At 35.1% G+C, this 20,785-nt stretch overlaps 1 protein-coding gene across 4 annotated transcripts in view; it reads left to right on the forward strand.

The window, feature by feature from the left end:
• ADK (adenosine kinase) overlaps positions 1-20,785 on the forward strand; it is a 510,536-nt gene that overhangs the window by 399,265 nt on the left and 90,486 nt on the right. For all 4 annotated transcript variants that reach the window (XM_035022256.1, XM_035022282.1, XM_035022274.1 and 1 more), the window contains 2 exons: positions 10,906-10,941; positions 20,145-20,259. In XM_035022256.1, coding sequence (XP_034878147.1) covers positions 10,906-10,941; positions 20,145-20,259 — 151 coding nt within the window. The remainder of the gene's footprint in view (positions 1-10,905; positions 10,942-20,144; positions 20,260-20,785) is intronic.

Genomic DNA, 20,785 nt, shown 5'->3' on the forward strand with positions numbered 1-20,785 from the left:
CTAATACTTAGCACTGATCCATAATGCCTTTCTTGTCCTGCATATGTATGTATCTAAACTCATAAGAATTGGTTATTTATGACTTTGACTGTCTTTTTAATGTAAGTGATTTCGGTTTTAGTTTTGTTTTTGTTTTTGTTTTTGTTTTTGCCAGTGAATGAAAGAAATAAGACCTGTCAAAAGACACACATTTTACTTTTCTCAAGGCTAATAAGCTGGAGTCTGCTCCCCATAGGGCCTTCAATTCTTCATTAGTAACTTAATTAAAAAGAAAAAAATCTGTTTTGAAACATAAGTACCCTGCTAGTAGCATAATTCAGGGGTAAGCAAACTTTTTCTGTAGAAGTCCAGTTAGTATGGTCTCTGTTGAACTAGTTAACTCCGCTGTGGTAACATGAAAGCAATAATAGACAATATGTAAATGAATGAGCATTGCTGTGTTCCAGTAAAACTTTATTTATAAAAACAGGCAGTGGGCTGAATTTGTCTTGCAGGCTGCCGACCCTGGGCATAATGTGTTGATCATACATTATAGTAAAACCCTCTCTATTGGTTGAGAGAGGATCAGGGAGAAAATTTTTTTATTTTTATTTTTTTAAAGATTTTATGTATTTGACGAGAGAGACACAGCAAGAGAGGGAACACAAGTGGGGGCAGTGGGAGAGGGAGAAGCAGGCACCCTGCGGAGCAGGCACCCAATGTGGGGCTCGATCCCAGGACCCTGGGATCATGACCTGAGCTGAAGGCAGACGCTTAAAGACTGAGCCACCCAGGCGCCCTGAGAAAATTTTTTTGAAAAGGACAGATGTTACTACCTATCTGGGGCTTTCTAGTTAAGCAAGAAAATAGCAAGAAAGATAAAAAGCAAGAAAATGACAATTATATAAGACATGTAAGTAAAAAAGGGTTTAGAACTAGAGTTATTCTTCAGAGGGTTTCAAATATTAGATTACTGATAAAGTAGAGTGTTTATGATTTAGTGAAGCAGCTCTAAATATAGGAACTGTATCCTTTGTACAATAAGATGCAAAAAGCAATGTATGAGATGCTTAAAATAAATGATCAGTCTCTTTTGTCTTTGGCTTGGTCATAAGCTTTTTTAACCATTAAATAGAGAACTACAGATTTGTTGAATGTGCCAGGATATTTTAGGATCTGTACTTTAGGATGGACCCACACTGAACTTCTACTGGAATAATTGAGTAAGAGAGACCTGATTTATCTTCCCTCCTTAAACAGTGTAACACCAGACAAAATAAATAAAACAGTCTCCAGACAGTAGGCAGCACAGGACAGTGATCCCTCAGAGAAGGTAAACAAATGAGAGAATCCTACAATTGCCGTAGCATTCTGTTTAAACAGAGTTTCTAGTCTACAGTGCAGGAAGGGGGGTCCCAAACCCAGAGGTCCAAATGAAATAAAACCAGAGGTCCAACTGAGTTAAGAACTGAAGGAGGCCAAGATGGCTAGAATTTACAGGAAAGAGTACCAGAGAAGAAAGCTGCACAGAGACAGAGCTCACACACTAAATATCTGCAGGGGGTTCCCTGGAGTCTTCAGCTGGATACTGGTCAGCACATGTGTATAAGGAGAGTATTCAAGGTAAAGGATGAAACCATTGGAAAGAAGCAGACAGAACATTCCCCCAAGTTCACACAGGCTGATAGCAGTTTATGTCCCCAGTAGCCAGAGTGGAGAAACCTCTCTCTAATAAATGGGATATTTTATTTAGTATTCAAAAAGATATTACATCAGTAGGGTACCAAATTAGCTCTAGATTAAAGGCTGCTCTCATTTCACCTCTCAAAGCTTAAAAATAAACCTAAAAAGGACCAAACTGTTTCCAAGTAACCTAACTGAATTTCAGAATAAACCTCAAAAATGTGTAAATACCAAAAATCCAGCATCCAAAAACATAAAGTGTCCTAATGTCCAGCATCCAGTCAAAATTATTGAGCATGCAAAGATGCAGGAAAATACAACCCAAAATGAGGACAAATATCAATCAGTAGAAATGGATTTAGAAATGGCACAGATGTTAGAATTATTTGACAAGGATTAACATTTCTAAATATATGCTGTATTTCAAGAAGGTAAAGGAAAGCATAAGCCTGTTAAAGAAGAAACATAAAAAAGATTGAACTTCTAGAGAGGAAAATTGTGCTGGATGAAAACAGACACTGCAGAAAAAAAATAGTAATTAATTTAAGTAAGTAATTTAAGACACAGCAGCAGAAGCTATTCAAAATTAAACACTGAGAGAAAAAAAAATAGTCTTTGAAAAACAATAAACCGTGCATGAATGAGCTATGGGACAATATCAGGTGATCTAATATACATATTTGTAGTCTTAGGAAAGAGGAGAGTGAATGAAAAAATATTTGAAGTCCTAAATGTTCCAGATTTGATGAAAACTATAAATCCACAAATCCAAGAAGTTCAACAAATCACAAGCAGAAAAAACAAGAAAACCATACCAAGAAACATCATAATGAAATTGCATGAAATCAGTGATAAGCTCTTAAAAGCAGCCAGGTTGATTTTTTTTTTTTTTTTTGAAGACAGATATTCAGAGAAACAAAGATTAGAATGACCGCAATCTTAGCATCTGAAACAATGCAAGCATAGAGCACTGAGAGAAAAAAATTGACAACCTAGAATTCTATACCCAGCAAAAATATCTTTCAAAAAAACCAAAAACAAAACAAAGACTTTTTTAGACATATAAAAGCTGAAAGAGTTCATCAGTAGAAGACCACCACAAACCATTTAGGAAGGCTCAGATCCAAGTGCTACGTATAACAATTACTGCTATATGGTCTTGGACATACTTTAATTTCTGTGAACCTTCAGATATTCATCTGTGATATGAGAAACCTATTTAATGGGATTTTTATGAGGATCAAATGAGATAAGAAAAATAATAGACATTTGTTGAGTGCTTCCTTTGTGCCAAGCATGTGTTGTCTCATTAAAAATGAAAATATAATATCCAATAAGAGGCCCAATAAGAGGTCTAAGATTTTTCTTATGCTATCATCTCTCTTCTTTTTTCAGTATCTGAAAAACTTGGGTTAGTCTGGAAGTTACCAAAATAGCTAATCAATCAAATTTTGTTGAAGTATTTTTCCTAACTTTGTTTTCCTTTAGTTACCACCATTAAATATGCTTAAAGGTGGGAATGAACAGCTCTTCTTGCTATAATAGACTCATCAGCTAATAAATCACTTTGTGAAAGGGTTAGGTATGTCCTAAGCTAAACCTAATTTTTTTGGCTTGTGTTTTGGCTGCCTAATGTTTTGTTTTGTTTTTTTTCCAGTCATGTTTATTGAGGTATAATTTATATACTGTCTGTGTAACTTTTATTATAAATCTATTGGATAGGGGCCATGAATGTCTTTATAGCTTATACTTTGCCCCACTGAGTTTTTGGCACTCAATAAATGTTAAATAATATTTCTATTCAGCATTCTGCAGACAGAAAGCATATGGTAATAAATGTCACAGCACAGGTTGAAAATCCCCAAAAAGTGTGTGTGATATTCTTTGGAAAAGCCAGTACAGAAATGTTTGTGAATAAAATTTATTTTAAAAAGCAGTTCCCAGGCACATAATTTACTTACTGATTTTTCTTTACCCTTCTTTTACTTTATTTTTATTTTTTTATTTTTTAAAAGATTTTATTTATTTATTTGAGAGAGAGCAAGAGTGAGAGAGAGAGCATGAGTGGGTGAAGGGCAGAGGGAGAAGCAGGCTCCCCGCCGAGCAGGGAGCCCGATGCAGGGCTCAATCCTGGGACCCTGGGATCATGACCCAAGCCAAAGGCAGATGCTCAACAGACTGAACCACCCAGGCACCCCCACTTTATTTTTAAGTTAAAACTTTTCCTCATCAAAACTAGTATATTAAAAATAGTATAACATTAATACAGTGTCATAAAAAGTATATAAATGACTTTTTAGATAGCATAAAGAAAAGGTAGTTCTTAGTCTGAAGGACAGCATGAGGAAATATTTAAAAGCTTAAGCAATGTAAGTCTTTATCATATATTGTATGAAAAGAAATAAACAGCAGGTAGTTCTTTATCATTAAATATCAGCATGACTTAGAAGTGTATCACTGCTACAGCTGTCACAGACCTTATAATGGTATTAGACTTTGATTCAATAATATTTTTCTCACCCGAGGATCTGGCACTACTTAAATATCTTACTCTATTCTCAGTAAGGTAATTATTGCTTCAGAATAATGAAAGACATTGTAAATTGAAACTAAACTTGAGCCCAAAAAACAAATTTTATGTAAAAGATAATATATCCCAGTTATCTGTATAGAAGAAATTGTTAACCATAATCAGTTATACAAAACCACTTAGATAGTATGTATCTAAATTATCTTTACATAATTTGCTCACCCTGTGATTGATCTGCTGACCACACTTACTTTCATTTGATTTTTGTGAGGATTTTTGTGAGGATTAACATAATCTGAACTATCTTAATTGGGCCGTGTTACTCAACCTCTCTAAGGCTTAGGATTCTCATACATAAAATGTGGATTGTGATTCCAAACATAGCTTAGCTTGGTGCCTCTAACTTGGAATCTCTCAAAAGGCTGTAATCAAGATGTCAGCCATGGCTGTAATCATATCACTACTGGGGGAGAATCCACTTCCATAATCACTCATATGTCTGTTGCCAAGCCTCAGATCCTCACCAGTGGTTAGCCATGGGCCATAGGTGTACTCATAACATGACAGCTTTCCTCTAGAGCAGAAGCTCAGAGAGCATGTGAGTAAAAGAATAAACAAGGCATCCCATCACTTTTGTCATATATTTTTAGAAGCACGTCATTGAGTCCAACCCACACTCAAGGGGAGGGAATTATACAGAAGTTTGAGTGCGAGCAGTCAGGGGATCATTGGAAGCCAATCTGGAGGCTACACATATGATCCAGAGATAAGACAAATCACTGAATGCCCTCTGGATGCTCTGGAACTTGTTTAAACTATCCTGAGTTCTTATCAAGAACCTGAATTCAATAGGCAAAATGATTTTACCTGTAAGGTTCACATTATAAATATTCCATTTATTCCTAGCAACAATCTAATGCAACAGATATTATTGGCATCAGTTTTATTGATGTAAACTGATACACTGAGTGACTTGTTCAAGATTGCTGTAAAACTACACCCTTAGTGTAGGTCTTCTGATTCTAAGCCCTGTACTCTTTCCTTTTTTTTTTTTTTTAAGATTTCTTTCTTTTTTTTTTTTTTAAGTAGTCTCTGTACCCAATGTGGGGCTTGAACCCACAACCCCAAGATCAAGAGTCACATGCTCCACCAACTAAGCCAGCCAGGCACCCAACCCCCTGTACTCTTTCCATTTGGCCTCCTGACCAGTACTATCTTACACTTAAGGCCATTCAAAGAGAGCATGATACATCTAAATGTATATACAAATATGTGAATTTTATATATAGAAAGACAGATAACATTCTTAGACACAGAAGACTATGTTATAGGCTCTCACCTACACCACACCATTTAGGATTTACAGTATTGTTTCAAATATTATTGAATCAAAGTCTAATACCACTGTAAGGTCTGCAACAGCTATAGTGGTGATATACCTCTAGGTTAATAGTATCTGTTAGCCTAAAACTATACATAGGAGATAAATACTTGTGGAATGAAGAGGTAACAAAGTAAAAACAACATTACTGGTTTGGTGGCTCCATTCACCCTTGGCTTTCCCCAAAGCTCTGGATTCCTCTGTTACTTGAGTGAGGACCATGGCGAGCCCCCCGTTGAATTTTCTGCTTCCTCCATGCTTTGGAGCAACAAAGTAGTTTGTTTTGGATGGATGGGCTGCTTTCTGTGGATAGTCAGAAGTTATCTTTCTTTGGTCGAGTTGGATCTTCTCCCTTTTTGTTTCATTCCATGAAATTTCAGCCTGGTAATATCAGGACCCTTCATGTCTGAGATCAAAAATAGAGTGGTAACAGTAGCAAGCAGATAATGGTTCTAAATGGATTCAGTGCCTTAAAGTGAAGAGCAGGAAGTGCAGGGGCAAGGGTTATGAGCTATGAGTGCTGGTAGTTAGTGGTTAGTAGTCATACCCTTCAGATCACCCTGGAGAAAAGAGAGGTAAATTTTGTTTTTAAAGGCATTTGCTAACTTCACAAAATAACTTTGTGGTATGTGGTATGTAAAGAAAGATAGAAAACTATCTTTTTTACAGAAGCAAAATAATAGTTCTACAACTAAGAAGTAAATTTCACAAAGTCAGAGGGTACAAGGTCAATATACAGAAATCCATTTGTATTTCCATATAACTAGTAACAAATAATTGGAATTGAAATAAGAATATGGACAACTTATGATTTTAGTTTAATATTGATTACAGATCATTCTGCTTTATAAATTAAAACTGAGGTGTTATCAGACAAACTGCAGAGAAAACAGTTTTCTCCTCAATTGAATATAAAGGAAATAGCTCTTTGATACCCACAAACATGCACCTGAGTTTCTCCTTCCTTTCTGTATAATCTGAGGATTGTGCTTTCTAATAGTGGCTTGCTAATCCCTTTAAATAGCTTGTAATGCAAGTATTCCATAGTTTTCATTAACCATGAATTTCAGCTCCTTTAAAAAACAAAACTCAAAACCCATACTTGGTGGTTGTTTCACTAGCACCCTTTTAGCCTGGTCGATGAAGCAGCAAGCCTACTGCAAATCCTAAATAATGTGGTGTAGATGAGAGTCTGAGACTTTAATTATATGTCATTTTATTCACAACACTCAATTCCAGGAAGGAAAAAATGACTTTGCTGTTGTAAAAGACATATTATGTGAGTATCATTCATTGTAAACCAAAAATGATACTGTATTAGAGCACAGACAACAATGGGGACTAATTCTGAAAATGTGACCTGTCTGGGAAACTGAATAATAGTGAAAGTTATCAAAATGGAAAGAAGTGTTAATGTGAAATCCAGCCTTCTCAGAAATACTCTTTCCTGGCCTGTTTGGTTTTGCTTTTGTTGCTTGTCATGCATGAATGAAAGTGCTACACTCTCAGGGGAGCAGGAATAACCTCTGTTAGTTGTTTATTTCCTTAATCCTTCCTCCTTTGTGATTTTTGATGTCAGATCCAAAATGGAAAGCCTGTAAATATAATGATTATCACATGGATAATCACTTGCATTAGGAACCGCCCTGCTTTATTCTAACCCTAGCTGTTCTCTACACGTCACATCCACTCTGCGGTTGGATTTTAACCTGACTGCTTCATTAGATTTGTGAACTCAGTACGTGGCGCCCTGGGGCAGCACAGATGGGGACATGCTTGTTTTCTTTTCTCACTTTTACTGCAAAAACACACTAAAAAGTCCTTTTCAATTTAGTACGATCAGTTCACTTGGAATTAACCCTGATATTTGGAACCTGCCTTACTCTTCTGCCCACATCCATACCCTTTTTTCCTTCCTTACTTTCAGACCTAATGCCTTTTCTTTCTGTCCCTCCCTCCAGCAGTGAATCTGAGGACTAAAACTCTGGTTAAAATGCTTACTAGGTCAAACTGTTCCCCTATGTTGTTTTATTATTTGTTTTGCTGGGAGGGAAAAATAAATGTTGTTCCATCATTGTATCTACAAACACCTTCAGATCAGAGGTTAGCTGTGGGGAAGTCTGCAGTGATGTGAGCCAGCTGCCTTCTCTAATGGAGTGACTGGGGGCACCAGCTCAAGATCAAAAGAAGATAGGAGGAAGTCAGGAGATAAGATCTTTTTAAGCTATAGAACAAGCGCTTAGCTTTTCAGTGATAGGGCACAGCTCTGCAAACCTGTGTGAGGGGGCGCTAAGATAAAATATTGAGTCGGCTTTTCTTCAGCATGTCCTTCCTCAATCAGAAATACGTTGGCGCTACAAATAGCTTACAGATGTGGAAGTGTCCTCGGGCCTGGTTTCCTTAAAGAATAATGATCTGACATTTATATATGTGTCTTCTTGCAATTAGTCAGTCCCACTATACCATAAGAGATCACAGTTCATTGCTTCTTACATCTGTGTGGGCAAAACTGGACATTAAAAAAGCATTTTAACCACTGGATGTTGACTTTTGAGTTTTTTATTTTTTTAGTGCAGTTTTAGTCATACAGGTTCTTCATATTAATTTTGTCTTCTAGTTCTCTGGACTTCTTTCATGCCTCTGATGAAGCTCTGTATAAATAAGCAGTTCTAGCAGAGCTTTTCAGTTATCTTTTTGATATAAGAATTAGCTTGGTTAATTCTTGGATTGGACAGCTTGGAAAAATACTATATTGATATCTTTTGAAACTTATCCTTTTCCTTGACATCCAGTCCAGCAAATATTATTGACTATATGGTGTATCAAGTTCTAGTATAAGTAAATAGAGAGGCCAGCCTTGCTTCTACCAATTGTTAAGATCATAATTCAATTTTTCATTAATCTACATCACCAAAGCTAACTTGATCACCCTTGTGCTTCTGTAGTGAACAGCCTAAGGAATTGTACTTTCAGCTTATCTCTTTCTATTAACTTAAGCATTTAGCCGTAATCATCCATTTCGACCTTTTCAAGCCCTCACAATGGGTCTTTAACTCTATATATCATTAGTATATTGGACCATAAGTACATACACACTTCTTTTCCCAGTGTTTTCCTTAACACGTAGATAGTACCCAAATTTGTGCTGGAGACACTGACTTACTTTCTGCCTTACATGGTTTGGTGTGGCAGTCGTTTCAGTTGAGTTGGATCTGCTCACTACTCAGGCTCAAATCCCATCCTTCTATTAATATCTCTTGGCAAAGATAATTTTGGAGGAATGTAAGTTAAGATGTAGAGGCTCTTGACAGTTGTCTGCAGTATTTTTTTTTTCATTTTCAAGAGGGAAATTGAGATGAAAAGTAATATTGCTTCTATTTTCTGTATCAGTCCTAAAATTAAAATATATGCAGAGAGTACAGAAAGGGAAAGGACTTGGTTACACAGATGTGTTTTTGTCATTTGATAGCCTGTTTTAGTAGCATTAGTGGATATAGCAATGTTCATCAGATTGTGCCCTTAAGATATTCAGGAACCTAGAAAAACTGTGAATTTAAAAATTTTAACTAGGGGTACCTGGGTGGCTCAGTTGGTGAGGCGTCCGACTCTTGATTCCAACTCAGGTTATGATCTCAGGGTCGTGATATCCAGCCCCGTGTCAGGCTCCATGCTCAGCATGGAGTCTGCTTGAGAATCTCTCCCTCTGCCCCTCCCCCCTCTCGTACTCTCTCTCTCTAATAAATAGATAAAATCTTTAAAAAATAAAATAAAAATTTTAACTCTTTTTTTAATGTTCAACTTTTGTTACCCTGTCATCTATATAAAAGAGAAATTGAGGAGGAGGAAGACTGTGTGCTATAAAAGTTTTCAAACAGATAAAATAGAAATACTGAATACATCTAGATTTTTTTTTTTTCAGGAAAACATCCCCCACATCTGACCATATAATTCTGAATAACCTCAGTGAGAAAGAAAAAATGGAAAATAGAAAATATCCAAAAAAGTGGCATGTTTGAGCAGTTAGCTCCATGAAAATCTTAGATTGGAAAAAAAGGCAACAAAATACAAATTTGAAAAGAGCATCAAATAACAAAGACAATGCTAACAAATTGTAGGACAATATATTGAAAATTTGAGTGATAAACTACATCTAAATTTAGTAGTTGATAACATTTTGCCATTTTTACTTCACTTTAATTTTTTTAAGTATTCTAAAGTAAATTATATATATCATGCCATTTTATCCCTAAATACTTGAGAAGAAACCTCTAAAATTAAGGACATTTACTTTATCAAATAATAATTCCTAATGTTATCTCAATCCTGTTTCATAATCAGATTTCTCTAATTGTCCGAAAAATGCCTTTCTTGAATGGTTTGTTAAAAACAAGATTCAGTAAAGGTCTATACATTGCTCTTGGTTATTTTTCCCCTCCCCAATGTTATCATGACACTGATTTATTGAAGAGAACAAGCTATTTGTCCTGTAGAATGTCCTACTTTATGGATTTGTCCATTTACTTTCTCATTGTATCATTTAACTTGTTCTCCTATCCTCTATATCTTCTGTAGACTGCGGTTATTGAATCAAAGTTTTGATTAATTAGTGTTAAAAACGTGGTCAAAAAACTTTATAGGTGGTGCTGTGTCCTTTATACTGCATCTTAATGGAAGGCACAGAATATTTGGTGATTCCACTGTTAATGATGAAAACTGATAAGATCGATCACTGGGTTAAGGTGATTACAGCTTGATCCTTCCATTATAAAGTTACACTTTGCCCCCCGTGACCGGCATATAATCTGTGATATTTTGATTCCATGAAATACTCAGCTTCCCGTCATCCTTTTATCTAATAAATTTAGCATCCATTGATGATCCTTGCCTGAATAAATTTCATTAGGGATTGCAAAATGGTGATTTTCTGTATCTATACATTTATTAGCAGTGATTCTTCTCTGCAGAAGAGCTTTTCTGAAAGGTATTGTTTCAATTAAAAACACAACCACCAGTATGTTCCTTAGGTTTCAAATGATTGTCTTTCTTTGCTGGGGTCAAAACACCTGAACTCACTGTGACAGCTACAGTAAAAACATGCACTATATCTTCTTTATTCTAACTTGTGAAGTGTGTTGACATTATGCTGCCTTTTTATTTTTTTTCATGCCAAGGGAAAAAAAGAAACCTTTTTTGGTGTAAGAATAAAAATTGAACTATGTGGGTATATTGAGATAATTGTGTAAAAAGAAGACTGTTTGAATGAGTTTCAAAATGGATTATTTCTTCATTACCTATCACTTTATAATTAACTGTTCTTTTTTTTTTATTTCAGGAAGCTGCCACTTTTGCTAGAGAGCAAGGCTTTGAGGTGAGTTAACCCACAATTGCACACTAAACAGATCCTAAAGGTTTTTTCTAGCTGATAATGAAGTTCTTTTGGACAGTGATTGATGTGCTATTATACTCTCAGAGCCTCGCAGCAGTTGCCATGGAAACTTGGCAGTCGTCATGGTTTCTTTGTTCTGCCAGCACAGTGTTATGACGCACTCTGCTAGGTCTGCACCCAACATCGCCTACAGATGTTATTTATTGAATTTTGAAAAGCCTCTTGGGAAGCCAAGAGGTTGGGCACGGTTTCAAGCTGCCTCTGCAGATATGGGGCCTGTCAGTTTGTTCAGTTAAAAAGCTACCTCATTAGCTGTATTACATTTCATAAGGATTCACTGGTAAAGCAGTGGTGGAGCAAGACTAAATAGTGAAATATAATGTCATTTAAATAATTTCACCCCTACCACATGTAGATTATCATTATGCAAATTAATTTCCAAAAGGTTGTACTTAACAGTTGTTATGAACTGATTAATTTAAATCCTGCTCATATAAACTTCCTGTTTTAATCCTTTTTTTCCATCTCTCTCTCTTTTTTTTTTTTTTTGGATAGCATAAAACATATATTAATTTTCTGAAACCAGGTATCAATAATTGGCTTTAATTTCCAGGTCCTAATTCTATTTTCCCAGTGGAAGTATTAGTTGTCAAGATTCAAAACTCCATGTGGTGGTTGTTGGCAAAATTAGGATAACAGACAAGACCATGTTTTTATCTATATAATATCCATCTTCTAGTTGATTGTTAGAAAACACTGACTTTAATCTGAACCCAGGTTAACTGGCAGAGAATGCATAAACTGAGTTTATAAGTTTTATAAGCATCATATTTATTGAGCCAGAACTATGTAGAATGCTGTGTTCTCTACAGCAACTTGGAATGTTGCATGGTAGTAATTTTTAAAAATTAAACTGACTAGAGCTGGAATATAGAAACTCTCTTTATTTACATGCTCAGCATTGTCTACCATCTAGAGAAGCTGTGAGCATTGATTAGATGTATCACTAAGCTTACTTTGAACTCTTTAGAGAAAAGTGTTGTATGAATTTGTGATGGAACTATTATTTAAATGTACTAAAGGCAGATTCATTATCGAACAACAAAGTAATACATGTGCATGTTACTCATGTCATAGGACTTGACAACCAGACATAAAGCTTCCTCTTCTTGGAGGAAGACAGTAGCTTCTGGTATACATATTCTTTGTAAAAACCATATCAGGGCAGAAAAACTTGCCTCAAAATACTTGATTATTAGAACTATGATAGCTGCTTGGGAGTTTTCTTTTTTTGTTTTAATATATTCTTATAAATATAGGGTTGAGTCACATGTAGAAGGAATAAAAATTTCCAAGTATTTGTTGAATCTAATTTAAGTTTCACTTTGTAATTTCCCAAACTGGTGATTGGTATTCACAAGTAAATAAATATAGTCAGGGTAATATTCAATTTAAACATCAAATGTTTTGATCATGAAAATATAAGTACATGTTTTCAGTCATGTCTTAAGGTTTCACTAATGTTAAGTTCTAATATTAACAATCGATAACTCTCTTTTGTTACATCAATATTCTCCATAGATAAGAGCTTGTCCAGTGTAAATTTATAGCTTGTTTTCACTGCTAACATTAAAAAATGTATTTTAGTTCTAGAAAATAACTGGTTTTGTATATGCTTAGAAATATAACATGTTACATAACAAATGATCATGACTCTGTAGTACCTGCAGATAATAATTTTAAATAATTTATTAAACTCAAATTCATACTTTTATTGCCCACTTGAGCTACATGCTTTGAATATGCTTGGTTTAAATTCAGTCTTAGTGACAAAATACTTTTTCTATTTTCTACTAATTGGCACCGTATTAACCTTTCTATTAGTTCTTATTTACCAATTCTAGAATTTTTTTAACCATAAATCTGCCATAATTGATTACAGCATATAAACAAAGTGATGATGTTTATAATAGTATATCTTATTACCTTCTAACGTAGCAAAACTAATCTGTTGGTGATGTTGACAATGATAGTTAGATTAGGTAAAGCACACCGTGTCTTGATGTCACCCTTCATGGGTTCCCTAAAATACTACAAGCATTGCAAAATATATAAGAGCCATGAGTAGAATATTTTTGTTATTAAATATAACCCATATATGGAATGCTATCTAGGGGAATTCAGTGATTTTTAAAATGTCATTAAAGTTTCCTTAGTCCATTTTAAAGACTCAAACAAGAATAAATCACTTTATCTTAATGGTTTAATACCTATAGAAATGTGTCAGTGCTCTCTGGTCTACTGTGACAAACGAGACAAAATCTGCATTTTATCCCTCTCAACCTTAATTTTAACTCTAAATTGGGGCATGCATGAGGAAAGAAATGAAAAGATTAAAAAGAAAGGTGAGCATTTTTTTTTCTTTCCACCAACTCTGCTGTCCTACCCTCATTTTCTATTATAAATCCCAATCAGTTCCCAAAGCCACTGAATATTGCCACTAGTGATATGTCTGTTAACAGACCAGTCCAAATGCCTCTAAAAATAACCAGTGTTTATTCATCAGGAAATATCTTCAGTGGCATTGTTTATGATATTCTGGTTAGCTTCTCTGCAAATTTTAGATAATCTTTCTTTTTAAAAAAATCCTTAATCTTTAAAATGAATTGGGCAATTTTTAGTAAGAAGAGGCAGCTTAGGAGGGCACTGGAGAATGAGATAAAAACTGGAGCTGGGCAGAGCACAAAGCAGAAGAGAGAGGATATATATATATATATATATATATATATATATATATATGAGATAGAAAATTGCATAGTGCCTGATTTAAATGACAGACCTGCTAAGAATTTAAAATGACAATTCTTGAGGTAAAAAGTTTCATGAGGCCTTTTATTATTCTGGAAAATCAGTTCAGACTGCAGTGTGTTTTTAAATCTATTTTATCTTGAACTGAAGTGATTAAAGGTTTATATTTTTAGAACCTAAATAAAAATAAGGTACTTAAAAATATGTTTCATTACGAAACCTTTTATAAAAGCTGTATTGAAAATTGATTTAAATTAAATAAAGAAAATACCTCCAAAGCCTAAATATAATGTTCTTTGTATTTTCATTCTTTGTGCAATGGACTCTATGCCAAATGATGAAAATAATTCATACCTTCTCTACTGGGTCATTTATTCAGTTTACTCCAAGCAACGAATTTTAATTTTATTTTAGATCTCTAAGATATATTACTTCTGACCATAGAGGAAACAAAGCAATCCTTTTCCCCTTTCCAACTTTCCCCACAGCCCCTGACTCTATCCAGAGGATCTCAGACTTGTAATCTTTCTCTGACTGTTGATGACTCTATCATCTTATACCACTGAGACAGGAAAGTATTGAATTGTGTTATCCAATATGGCATCCATTAGCCACATATGGCTATTTAAATTCAAATTAATTAAAATTAAATAAAATTTAAAATTCAGTTCCTAAATCTCAATAGGCACATTTCAAGTGCACTCTATACCCTATGTAGCTAGGGACTACCATATTAGACGGTGCAAATATAGAACATATCCATCATCACAGAAAATTCCATTGATCAACCCTGGATAGAAAGTCCACAGAGTATTCAGGCGGTATTGATTCCCAAAGAATTCTCCCAAGATTTTTCTAAGGTTCTTGTGTTCCTCACAAATACAAAGAATACAATGAACGATCACCCAGAGTTTCTGGAAATAAGACACTATGTTAGGTCCTGCTGGCTAAGAGAGTATAATGCTGCTTTTCTAGGTGACTGAGTCCCAAAAGAGGACAGTTTTAAAAGAGTAAATTAACAGAAAGAGAAAGGCAGTCTTTTAATGCTCTACATTTAGTCATTTATTCATTCAGTAAATATTTACTGAGCACTAACTCTGTGCCTAACACTTTGATAGACCCTGAAGACAAGACAGAAATGACCAGAGAGTATACTGTGAAAGAGAACATGGGAGGGGTTCCTATTTTTTAGATACGATAGTCATGGAATGACTCTCTAAGGAAAGCAAAACTTGAAAAATACGGATATCTAGTATTGACAGAAAAAAGCAAAACAAACAAACAACAGGGAAACAAATTTCAAACAGAGGGAACAAGAGCACATAGGCCCAAAAGGGAAAGAGCATAATGTACTGTATACTCCCAAGAACTGACAGAAGGCCAATGTAACTGGAATGAAGTAAGCGAGGAGGAGGTAGTAGGAGATAAGACTGGAGACTGACACATCATGTGAACACCATAATTATTACAGGAGGTTCTGTTTGGAAGACAAAAGAATGTGATATGGTTAAGTGAGGGAGTGTGTGGGAACACCACAATTGGTATTCTATAGGAGTAGGTAGATTATGACAGTATTAACATTTGTATCATCAGCTTGTTAAAAATGGAAAGAAGAGAGTGTATTCTTTAATTTGGAAGACAATGCTAAATTTAAGTGTGTAATCAGCAGTGACAATAAAAGCATAATTTAACATCTATAAAATGCCTCACAGTTTATATAAAACCTTTTCCAACATATGATTAATACATTTAATATTCACACAAACCTTTTGGGGGTAGGTAGGGTGTGTATTACCGTATCAGTTCAACAGATTAAAAAAAAAAATAGGCTACATGACTTGTTCAAGGTCACACATAGCTAATATATCATGGAGCCAGAACCAGAGCCAGCTCTTTAAGTGTTGTACTCTTTATATACTACACTTCTTTCTTACTCACATCCTAACATATTGGAGGAGGAGATTAGATTTCCAAATGACCTTGAAAAATGAGAAATATCTTAGAAATCAAAAATTGAAAATCACTAGGGTAAAATACAAGCCAGAATAATTAAGAGAAAAAAATAGCAAACTTAAATTCAAGATCAGTAATGACTTGTGCATGTGGCAGAAAAATTATTTCAGTTGAACATGCTATAGTTTTGTGATAACAACAGGAAGCACACTGCCGGAATTCAAAAAGCAGTACAATCTGTGGATAGCATGGAATATTGGTTGAGAGTGTAATTTCTGGAGTCAGACTTTGGATGCTAGCCCTGGTTCCACCACTTAGTATATTTGTGACCTTAGGAAGCTTCTTAACCTCTCTGACTCAGTTTATTCCCCTACAAAATGAGGATATAGGAATAATACCTACTGCCTGTAGAAGTTAAGATTTAGTGAGCACTTCAGAGCTATATACATGGCTCATAGCTAAATTGTATGAGCTTTCTTCTACTCCTCCCCCCTTTTTCCTTTCTCTCCTCCCTTATTAGATACCATATTTGAATTCCCAATACTCAAAACTCTTGAGAGCCTTTCTAGAGATTTTGGGATATGACAGTTTTGGAGAGTATTAAAATGATGGTCATTAGAGGAAAGAAGTTAGTATTTATTAAATACTTAGCATGTGCTAAATATTGCATTAAGGTCTTTCACTTACCTCATCTTCTTTCATCCTCACAACAATTATCTTCAACTTTTTATTTTGAAATAATTTTAGACTTACAAAATTTGCAAAAATAGTACACTTATGCTTTCGCTAATGTAACATCTTACACAAATGAAGGTATAATGATCAAAACAAGGAAGTTAACATTAGTATGCTACCAATAGCTGAACTACAGCCTTTATTCTGATTTCACCAGTTTCTCCTTAATTTCCTTTTTCGTTTGAGAATCTAATCCACGAAAACAAATTGCATTTATTTGTCATGTCTCCTTTGTCTCTTCCTATGTGTGACAGTTTCTCATTCTTTCCTTGTTCATGATCTTGATCCTTTTGAAGAGTACTTGCCAATTATTTTATAGATGCCCCTCAATTTGAGTTTCTCTGATATTTTCTGTTAAGTTGAGGTTATGCATTTTGCCAGAAATACCACAGAAGTGAGTTGCCCTTCTCAGTGCATCATACTGGGGACGCACGTGATGTCCCGTTGTCTTAATGTTGATGATGTTCACTTTCAATATTGGGTTAAGGTGATGTTTGCCAGTTTATTTTTTGTAAAGTTACTATTTTCTCATAGTATTTATTAAATATCTTGGAGGTGATATTTGGGGACTATGCAAATATCTCATTTCACCTACTAATCTATAATGAGAAGTATCTTAGGGGAGATACTTTGAGACTATGCAAATATCCTGATTCTCTTCAAACTTTTGCCCACTATTTGGGCATATTTCTTTCCCAACATCACTTTTTTTTTAGATTTTATTTGAGAGAGACACAGAGAGAGAGAGTGTGTGCAGGGCAAGGGGCAAAGGGAGAGGGAGCGAGGATCTTTAAGCAGACCCCCACTCTGAGCCCAGAGCCTGAGGCAGGGCTTGATCCCATGACCCTGAGATCACAACCTGAGCTGAAACCAAGAGTTAGATGCTCAACTTACTGTGTCCTTCAGGCGCCACCCCCCAGTGTCTTTTAACATAAATATTTTCTTAGTTTTGTAGATGAGGAAATGGAGCCTTATAGAGTTTTATTTACCTGCTCAAGATATACACATCTAGGTGTGTCACACTTTCAAGTCCCTTGTAATTTCATAATTCTGCTAAGATGTTAGCCCAAGTATAAGGGAGAAGAATCTATAGGGAAGTGTAGGTAGCTGCATAACTAGAAATATTGAGCTTTGAGAAGACAAAATTGAGGTTTTAAGAAAAGTTTTCATACTAGATGGGGATCAGCTATTGAGGCCAAAGCAATGGCTCCTCGAAGGCATAGTTAAGAAATTTAGATTTGGTGTTCACGGACAGTGATCCCAGAGTGACAGAGGAGTTTTGTATGAACTGTGGACATGGATACAATTAGAATAAAGTTTAACCATCCTGTAAAGATTTGGGTTTTATATTTGGGAAGTTTATTTCAGTCTTGAATTGCCATTTTTATAAGATTTCATTTGAGACATAAGAAAGGTTTTTTTGATTAGGTTACCAAAACTCCCATAAAAAATATATATATATATCTTCCCACTGGCTTGGTAGAAGACAACCGTAGATTCTCATTCTTAATTTATTTCTTATACCACATTGAAGAAAGACCTCTATTTAAAAAACATTACGTACATGGTATTCTGCTCCCAAGATGATAAAGTGAATGTATTTCTGGGCTTTACCCCTTTATCTTTATTAAATATGAATGTGCTCAATTATAAGCAAAATTCTGACAGTTGTAAAACTTAAGTGTGGTAAGGAGATTGGGAGAATATATGTCAGTCATTTTAATTAAATGTATACATTTATTTGAGAGAGTGAAAACATTGTCATTATGTGGCTTTTTTTTACTTTATTTTATTTTGTTTTATTTTATTTGGGTCCTTTCAGCTGTTACTAGTCATTTCTAATAGTCGTTCCCCAAAAACTGAGGGAATTTCTTTTCTTATATTGTCAGAGTTCAGGCTTAGTTTTGTTCTAAAATAAGCAACCAAAAGTGAAATAGTCAGCGTGTTTGAAAGGTCAGCAGCATTGTCTTACCACACATGGCTATTCTTTTCAGAAACAACGGTCATCTGGAATCATCATGTTAGGTGTAGTAGAAGCTTAGCTTCATGTATCATCTGGAATTTCTTTTTTTTTTTTTTTTAAAGATTTTATTTATTTATTTGAGAGAGAGAGAATGAGAGACAGAGAGCATGAGAGGGAGGAGGGTCAGAGGGGGAAGCAGACTCCCTGCCGAGCAGGGAGCCCGATGCGGGACTCGATCCCGGGACTCCAGGATCATGACCTGAGCCGAAGGCAGTCGCTTAACCAACTGAGCCATCCAGGCGCCCTCATCTGGAATTTCTTAAGTATGTAGTGAACAAACAACATTCAAATATTTCACTAAAAATTTTCATACCTTTAAAAATGTCATAGTTTCTGATGTTCATTGTAACCATTATGACTTGTCTACCTTGAGTACCTAAATTTTTCTGTCCTATATATTCTAATTAAACTTTCTTGATGCCACTCAGATATATTTCTCCTCTGGTCTGTGTGTCTCTCCATAACTGTTTGAAACTGCACAGTGATAGAGTACCAATAAAGCCCAAACCATGGATGGTTAGAGGCCCACTGAATTCAAACATGGATTTTTTAAATTACCTAAAATTGTTGAAAACATGATTCTAGGGGCAACTGGGTGGCTCAGTCGGTTGAGCATCCAACTCTTGGGTTTCAGCTCAGGTTGTGATCTCATGGGTCGTCGGGTCGAGCCCCATGTCAGGCTCCATGCTCAGCTTGGAGTCTGTTTGGGATTCTCTCTCTCCACTCCCCTGCTCATGCATGCATTCTCTCTTTCTCTCTCAAACAAACAAATAAATAAATAAATCTTTAAAAAAAAAAAAACATGATTCTAGGGGCGCCTGGGTGGCTCAGTCGTTAGGCGTCTGCCTTTGGCTCAGGTCATGGTTCCTGGAGTCCCGGGATCGAGTCCCGCATCGGGCTCCCTGCTCGGCAGGGAGTCTGCTTCTCCCTCTGACCCTCTTCCCTCTCGTGCTCTCTGTCTCTCATTCTCTCTTTCTCAAATAAATAAATAAAATCTTAAAAAAAAAAAAACTTCGTGACCTATGTGATATGAAAAATAGTATCCAAGTTTCTAGAATTACCTTGTAGTTTTTTTTAACTTTATCTTTTTTAAATAAAATTAAGTCTATAGGAAACAGCATCTCCTTCTCTCATTTTAGTTCTTTGAAAAAATTGGCATTTTAGCAACATTATTTCCAGAGTCAGCATAATTCTCCAAACCTCTAAAATAATTAAGTACCCCTTTTTTTCTTTACAAATCTCCTTAATTGGAAATTTGAAAATGGCTATTTGCTAATATTGAGAAATTATTGTTAATTTTTAAAAATATAATAGTTATGTGGTTATGTTTAAGTCATTACCTTCCAGGGATACATAATAAAACATTTACAGATAATATTATATTGTATCTGGGATTTGCTTCAAAATAATATGAAAGGTAAGTGAGTGAGACTATAGATGAAATAAAATTTATCATAAATTTAAAATTGTTGCAACTTGATGGTGGGTTCCTTGGAGGCTATTGTACTATTTACTTTTGTATATCGTTGAAATTTTAAAAGAATAACTCTTATAATAGGGGTGTTACCTCTCCTATTTTGAACATGACAAGCTAAATCCTTAATCTACTAGTAGTTTTGCTTTATTGTACTGGTTATGAGAACTTTTTCCTCCTCTCTGTTAATAGACTGAAGACATTAAAGAGATAGCTAGAAAGGCACAAGCTCTGCCAAAGGTGAACCTGAAGAGGCAGCGAATTGTGATTTTCACCCAAGGGAGAGAAGATACTATAACGGCTACAGGTAAGTCTGGAAATTGTATGCAAAGCCCAGTATAATGAAGATTAATCATTTATAACAGAATTCTATATTATTTATATTATAATTTATTTGAAAACAACATAATTTTTTTTTACCACCTTCATACATTTTGCTTACCCCACCCCAACCCCTGCATCTGGCAACCACCAGTCTGTTCTCTGTATTTGTAAGTTCAGTTTTGCTTTGTTTTTTTTTAGATTCCACATCCCAGCAAGACCATACAGCATTTGTCTTTCTCTGTCTGAATGATTTCACTTGGCATAATGCACTCAGGGTTCATCCATTTTGTTTAAATGGCAGGATTTTCTTCTCTTTTTTTATGGCTGAATAATATTCTATCATATATATATATTTTTTCTTTATCCATTCATCCATCATTGGACACTTAGCTATTGTCTTAGCTATTATAAATAATGTTGCAGTGAACATGGGGGTATAGATATCTTTTTGAGTTAGTGTTTTTGTTTCTTTCAGATAAATACCCAGAAATGAAATTATGGATCATATG

Source organism: Mirounga leonina, unplaced genomic scaffold (genome assembly GCF_011800145.1).
Source record: "Mirounga leonina isolate KUSES-001 unplaced genomic scaffold, KU_Mleo_1.0 Mir_114, whole genome shotgun sequence".
In the NCBI taxonomy this organism is placed as follows: Eukaryota; Metazoa; Chordata; class Mammalia; order Carnivora; family Phocidae; genus Mirounga; species Mirounga leonina.